Here is a 7,961-nt window from a genome sequence, read left to right on the forward strand (position 1 = left end):
CGGCAGACAGCAACGAATATGGCCCCCGAGAAAGTTGGGCTCCGAAGACCGGCCCTGGCGAGAAGGCTTTCTGCGACGCGGAAAGCCTCCCCCGGCCCACCGGCCCCGCCAGGCCCCACCGGGAGTGGAGGAGAGGGCTACTCACCGTGCAGAGAGAGGAGCAGCAAAGGCGCCAGAGGGGAGCCCCGACAAGTCATTCCGCGGCCGCGGGGAGCGCGCCCGCCGCCCGCCCGGCTCCTCGTCGCGGCAGCGGAGGAGCGGGCCGGGCTCTCTGAGCTCTCGGGGCAGCACGGACCTCCCAGACCCGCCTCCCGGCCGCAGTCCGCCCGGCGGGGCTGGGACGGTGGGAGCCGCAAACGAGGCAAGTGCGGCACCCGCACCCTCCGGCTCCGCGGAGGCTGAGCTGCGACCAGGTGCGTCCCGGGCTCTCCGGCCTTGCCCCGCGGCTCCACGGCCACCTCGCGCTGCCCCAGGACCCGCCGGCCCCTCACGCCGCCCGGGGATCCACTCCCCACAACTCTCGCCCGGCTACTTTGGGCGGCAGCCCGGCTGCGGCTCGGCTCCGCGCCGCCCACTCGCCCCGCTTGGTCTCCCCGGCAACCGCGGCTCCAGCGCGACGCCTGGCGGCCCACCAGCTCAGCGAGCGCGGCGCGCCGCTGGCGCGGCCCTGGCCACCTGTGCGCGGGGCCGCCAGCTCCCAGCACACCTCCACGAGCGCTGGGAACCGAAGGCGGGCATCCTCCTCGTCCGCAGCCAGGGCCCTCCCCTGCCCTGAACCACTCCCCAGACCGGCGGTGACAGTCCTGAGCGCCAAAGAGCTCTACAAGGCAATTCACCGCAGCTTGCATCCGAGCAGGCAAGATTCTTTTCTATCGCAGTTTTCAGATGATTTCTATCTGGCCGTTTCACTTTCTCTCAATCCTTTCTTCTGTACCCTAAGTAACCCAAACGAACCTGACTCTAGCAAAATTGAGAATCGATGAGGTTTGTCCTATACCTTTTATTTTTCCGACTACCGTTTCTTCCTTGAAAAGAGCGTAGGGGCTGTAGCATGCCCCTAACTCCCAATTCCTATCAAAGACCACCCTCTCTTGCCCCTTTAGTAAAACTTATAACAACTTAACAATATTAAAAATTTTTTCTTTTAAACCTTATCGCTTTCTTAAACTAATTTCAAGTATTTGTTAACTAGTAATGCTTTTATTTTATGTTAACTAGAGATGCTTTTATTGTGGTGATTGATTACTTTGGTTGGGTTTCTATTTTTTGTTTCTTGCTTGTTTTGGTTGGATGGGAAGAGAGACCTTCATGGCATCTGAAATTATTTTACTTAAATACCTACCTACATCTTTCCTTATAAAACCTAACCTTCATTCCTTTTCCAGTGAGGTTCCTGCTCCCTTTCTTAAAGCCCATAGTCCCATTCTACTTCAGCCTCCCACCCAGTCCTTCTAGATTTGAGGACATATCTCCCCCAGTAATGTCAGACCATTCTGGTCAATTTCTACAGCAGCATAGATTAGAATTCTTGGAGCCATTCAGAAATTCTGAGCCCCCATCTGGCAGATACAATCCTCCCAGGGGAACTCAGAAATGAAAATGGCACGCACGAGAGAAAGACAAATATATAAAACATCTATACATTTGGACAAAGATTGGGAGACATAGGTAAAAATTAAAATAGTATCAGGATGATGGAATTATGGATGCACTTTTTCTTTTTTGAAAATGTTGCTGTTATAATTTGAAGTTAAAAAATAAACCACATTAAGAAACATCAATCACCTTTAACAACAATACCCTGAAAAGATTGTTTGATTATGAATTTTAAATGCTTCAACTTTGCTGACTACTTCCAGTTTGCTAGAATCCCTTACCAGATCTCTAATGGCAAGAAAAGAGTGATATGACAGTATAGAATTTTTTATATTAACAGAAGTTTAATATTTCAAGTATTTCATCACTGGGATCATTCTCATTCTTTTAAATTCCAGAGTAAGGACTAAATATTCTTTTTCTCCAACCAATTCAGTTCCTTACTTTGTCTTGTACATATTCCTGCTTTCTAACCCAGCCACAAGCAGAGTATAAGAGCAAGTAATATAAGGAGAAAAGCAAGGTGTTACTCCAAGCAGGACTTTGCTTCACTATAATCCCAGATTTAAATATAGAGATAGAATATTGATTCTATAATTAAATAAATAACCTAATAATCTAGGCTTAAAAGCCTTCATAAAGCAAGTTACCTGATATACTTCTTAGCAAATCAATTCAGCAAATATTTACTGAGTATCTACACTGTGTAAGGCACTGGGTTGAAGGTTAAACATAAAATATCAGTGTATGATCCTCACCCTTAAATAGCTTCCAATTACACTTGGGATATATCTACAGTGTTATGAATCAGCAGAGAAAGAGAGCTGTCCTGCCTCTTTGTCACCATAGTGTACTTCTGCCTTGCTGGACAGGAGCTAGTGAGTTATTAAGAGGACAGAGTGCTCACAGTTTGGTGGAGCAGTCCTTCTAATTGAAAAAGAAGTGTGGCTTCTGAAGGGAGACTGGGGATGATCAGATTTCAGGAGGCAATCTGGCTGCCCAGAAGCATGCAGGCAGATGGTAGATGGCTGACTCAAAGGAAGCAGATCGGAGTACTGGAAACTCCAAGCGCTGTACGCAGAGGCACCCAAAAGGACACTCTCACAGGAAACAAAGAAAAAATGTGCTATTTAATTCACAGAGCTAATACCTCAGGTATGTACTCTGAGTAAAATTTTTATTAGTAATGAGTTTTACCAACTCTTTTATCCTAATCTGCCTTATGACCACAGTAGGCTTTCTTTAAATCTCAATTATTCTGAGTGCTAAAGCAACAGACAACATCTTTCATTTGTATAATACTTTATAAATGTCAAAGTGCTTTCACATATATTGTCTGACTTGATCTTCACAGCAACCCCAGGGGGTAAGTAAGGCAAATAGTATTACCCCCTCTTCACTCACTAAGACACTGAGTCTCAAAAAGATCAATGAACATCTCAGGGATCGCAAATACCAATGGGCAGAACTGGAACCAACCCAACAGTTTTTTCAACCACACCACAAAGTCTTTCTTTTATTTCTTTATAGACCAACATCTAAAGAAATTTATATCCACCATAGTGTCTTAAAGCTATCTGTGGGGAACACTGCAATTGCCTCCCCAACATTAATCCCACCTCCACCCCATCAGCATCCCACCACCACCACGTCCCACCAGCACGCGAGTAGCTGTAAAATTTTTTTTTTTTTTAGAAGATGTTGGGGGTAGGAGTTTATTAATTAATTAATTTATTTTTGCTGTGTTGGGTCTTCGTTTCTGTGCGAGGGCTTTCTCTAGTTGTGGCAAGCGGGGGCCACCCTTCATCGCGGTGCGTGGGCCTCTCACTATCACGGCCTCTCTTGTTGCGGAGCACAGGCTCCAGAAGTGCAGGCTCAGTAGTTGTGGCGCACGGGCCTAGTTGCTCCGCGGCATGTGGGATCTTCCCAGACCAGGGCTCGAACCCGTGTCCCCTGCATTAGCAGGCAGATTCTCAACCACTGCGCCACCAGGGAAGCCCGTAGCTGTATAATTTGAATGAGACGAGCCCCACTCTCACCTCTGAGGAGGCTATAGTTGTCTTACCTGACCAAGGAAGAAATGGAGCGGGTAAGGACTGGGACAAGAGACTCTGTTATAGTGAATAATAATTTTGGATCAAAAACACTGATGACCTGACAATACAGTCAACTTCTCAATATTTAAATAGGAATTATCCAAATTCAAATTTTAGTCCTAGACCAGCTTCTCTCCACCCATCAAAATGCTGGACCCATCTCTTTCCACAATCAGTTACTCTGCATTCAAGAGTGGAAAATTAAATTTATGATTAGCTCAGGAGAAACATAATTAGGAAAGAAAAACTGTGGATGGAATCATAAGGCTTTCCAAAGCTAAATATAAATTATTTTAATTAGCTATTTAAAATTATTAATACCACCTATCCCTCTCCATTCGTGTATATAATTAAAGGTTAATTTATGTTTTTGAGAATGTTTGTCTATGGAATGTTTTATAAGAACATCATTCATAAAGTTAGAAAATATCTTTTTGATCCTTGTTTGAGCCAGTAACTCATTCTGTAACTATTTTAACCTCGCTGCTTAGAACCATATATAGTCTAGAGCAGAGCCTGGTCCTTTTTCTTTTTGATTTAAAATAAAAATTTTATTGGAGTATAGATGATTTACAATGTTGTGTTAGTTTCTGCTATACAGCAAAGTGAATCAGTTATACATATACATATATCCACTCTTTTTTAAATTTTTTTCCCATATAGGCCATTACAGAGTACTGAGAAGAGTTCCTTGTGCTATACAGTAGGTCCTTATCTATTTTATATATAGTGGTGTGTATATGTCAGTTCCAATATCCCAATTTATCCCCCCCCACCGCTTTCCCCTCTGATAACCCTAAGTTTGTTTCTACATCTGTGATTCTATTTCTGTTTTGTAAATAAGAAATAAATATTTCTTATTGATCCACACTACCATATATAAAATAAATAAACAACAAGGATTTACTATATAACACAGGGAATAGTATTCAGTATCTTGTAATAACTTATAATAAAAAGCAATCTGAAAAAATATATATAACAGAATCATTTTGCTGTACACCTGAAACTAACACAATATTTTAAATCAACTATACTTCAATTTTTTAAAAAAGATAAACGCCTAAACACTAATTAATTAAGATATAGCTTAAGAAGTTTGGCAAAGAAAATAAAATCGGTCCAAAGAAAATAGAAGGAGAGGGACTTCCCTGGCGGTCCAGTGGTTAAAACTGCATGCTTCCAATGCAGGGGGCGTGGGTTCTATCCCTGGTGGGAGAATTAAGATCCCACAAGCCAGGTGGCATGGCCAAAAAATAGAAACTAGAAGGGGAGCTACACATATTAAAAAGAGAAAAAGAAAATAGAAGGAAGAAGATAATAAAGAGGTAAAATTAATAAAATATTAAACAAACATGTAATAGAGAAGATAAACACAGCCAAAAGTCAGTACCTTGAAAAGCTTAACTAAATTAACTAAAATGGTGAGACTAATCAAAAATTAAAATGAGGGAGGGAGAGCTCTCAAATACTATCAGAATAAAAAAGGAGAGACATCACTATAGATGCTGCTAAAAAGATAAGGAGAATAATGAACAATTTTATGCCAATAAATTTGAAAACTTGGAAGAAATGAACAAATTCCTAGAAAAATATAACTTATCAACACTTGCTCAAAAATAAACAGAAAACCTGAATAGTCTCATATGGATAAAGTAATTAAAGTAATAGTTTAAAATCTTCCTACAAATAAAACTTCAGATCCAGACAATTTAAACAGCAATTTTTACCAAATATTCAGGAAATTAAAAATTCCAGTCTTTTGCAAACTATCTGAGAATACAGAAAAAATAGCAAACACTCCTCAACTCATTTTATGATGCTAGTATTATATTGAATACCAAATATCAACAAAAATAATGGGAGAAAGGGAAAGGGGCCAATTTTCATCATCTAGAGAGATACAAATGAATATTAGCAAACTAAGTCCAGTGAAAAATGAAAAGGATAATGCATCACACCACTTGGATTTATTTCAGGAATGTAAGATCGGGTTAACATCTGAAAAATAATGCTATTCACTACATTAAGAGATGAAAGGAGAAAAATCATATGATCACTTTATTAAGTGTCCATGAAAGCAAGGCTTTGAGAAATCTGGTTTCCGCTCTTGGAGAACAGTAAAATCAGCATGAAGAACTGTGGGGTAGGTGACTACTTTTAATGGCACTAGACTGCTTAAAGAAAGAAGGTAACATGCTTAAATTCCTAAATTCTGGGCTAAAGGCCTGGAATGAAAGTCAGGTGCTTTCTAAGAGTGTGCGAAAATAATGTTTCCTCAAAGATTTAGGGTTGAAATAGATTCAGGGCCTCAGAATCAGTTTCTGAAATAAGGTCTGTAGCCACTATAATCTCATTCCTTGCTGGGTCATTTACATATTTACAAGTTTAACTAGCTTTCTGTTTCTTTCCTTTTCCTTTACCCTGCTATTTCATTTAGGATGTGATGGTGGCAGGTAACTTTACAGTTAGTCCACAGACTGAATAATATCAAGACAGAAGAACAACCCACTGGACTTAAATCTGGAAAATGTAACTAATATTAGACTTTGGGTTGTCTTCTAAAATGGAAGAATTGAGTGATTTTTCAGTTGTAAGAAAGATACATGCATTATGTATTTTTTTAAGTATAAATATAAGGAAAAGTGTATTGGTGGATGTTGGATATCAGAAGGGCTGGACTCTGGGGAATTTTTTGATTGCTAAACATTTTTTTGACTGCTAAGCATCAAGACCCTCTTCCAGTGTTCAGAGAATTCCCCAAGGTTTGATTCTCAATGGGAAGCAGAGTATACTCTCCACTACAGAAGCCAAAAGTGCTTCCCCGCCTCCTAGCAACCAGAGTGCAGTCAGGGCAACCAGGTATGGTATCCAGTACGTGGTGCTGGCAGCGGCGGTGGTGCCAGGAGGACTCACTGGATTGCTCCTACACTGCCATTTTGGCTACCTAGCTTCCTTGGGTTGCTGCTTGTTTTCTGATCCTCTAGACTTCCCATCTTTTCTACGAGCTACCCAACATCCTAGACTTTTTCTTCTTTAATTAATAACCGTCCATTTCTGTTGCTTGCCACAAAGAACACTGTCTTTAGGATTAAAGAGTTCTGAGGTTCTTTCCTTTCTAGAAGGAGGTTAGAGATACTCATTAACTCATACTTCAAATGGGGAAGGTCATACTTGATGAGAGCCATCAGAGAAGATCTTTCTAGGCTAGTACTCAAAAGATATGAAAAAACAAGCCATGAAAAGAACCAGAAATTTCAAAAGGATGGCCTCTAGTCTGGTAACATCCACACATTGCTATCAGTGTGTGTATCAGAGCCAGTTGGTGTACATTTCAGATTTAAATTCAGTCCATATTTACGGCATACTTACTATGTGCCAGGCACCATGCTATGTGTTTTAGTGTACATAGATCTCATATAAACCCTGTGAGATATGTGGTTTTACTCCATGTTTTCAACTGAAGAAAACTCAGATTCAGAGAAGCTTTGAAATGCTTGGTCAAGATCCCTCAACTCTTTATGTAGTAAAACCCAATCTTTCTGACTCTAAGGCCAGTTTTCTTTCCACTAGACCCTGAAATCTCTATTTGAATTGGCAACCTGGTTAACATTCAGAACTGATAACACTTCAGCTACTTTTTAGTATTAAATGATTGTTGGTTTAGATGTTAGCCCATCTTCTGAATCTGTTCATGAATATTCTTCCTTAAAAGATATAGACTTACACAATTAAATGGATGCCATCCCCCTTAAAAATTATTCTAAAATTTTATATTTAATGAGCTTGAAGGACTAAATAATACCTGGATTTTGTGTGCCGTTAATAATAAAATCAGAAATAACCCATAAAAATGGAATTCAAATTAAAAAACAGTGAGCCACACTAATGTTTCTATAGTAACACAATGAGGAAAAAGATGCCCTAAAAGATATTTTAATTCCAATAAATTGGTTTATAGCTTTAATACCATTTTAGAAAAATCCATATGTATCTACTCATTATTACCAAAATCCACATATTAATACTCTGTAATCCTAAAGGAAGGGTACCATAGTATGAGACCCTTCTTGTACACTGTTTCAGACCTTTTCAGCCCTACCTCTTCATCCATCCTTTGATGCAGGCTTAGCCCATCTTCTCACTGTATAACCTGACAGTGACTTGCTTCATGGTGGCCTATACCAAGTACCTCTCCCTGCTCAGTAGCTTCTCTGACACTGCTGCCTGGGACACCAGCAGGGATCTGGGGGGAGTGACTCCCGCCAC

At 40.8% G+C, this 7,961-nt stretch overlaps 1 protein-coding gene across 1 annotated transcript in view; it reads right to left on the minus strand.

Moving 5' to 3' along the window:
- Nucleotides 1–478, minus strand: part of IGSF11 (immunoglobulin superfamily member 11) — a 140,242-nt gene extending 139,764 nt beyond the window's left edge. The window contains 1 exon segment of the mRNA XM_007449126.1: nt 146–478. Within this exon segment, the coding sequence (XP_007449188.1) occupies nt 146–197 (52 nt within the window). The 5' untranslated portion in view covers nt 198–478.
- Between the last annotated feature and the right edge of the window lie 7,483 nt (nt 479–7,961).

Source organism: Lipotes vexillifer, unplaced genomic scaffold (assembly GCF_000442215.2).
Source record: "Lipotes vexillifer unplaced genomic scaffold, Lipotes_vexillifer_v1.1 scaffold999, whole genome shotgun sequence".
NCBI classification, from domain to species: Eukaryota; Metazoa; Chordata; class Mammalia; order Artiodactyla; family Lipotidae; genus Lipotes; species Lipotes vexillifer.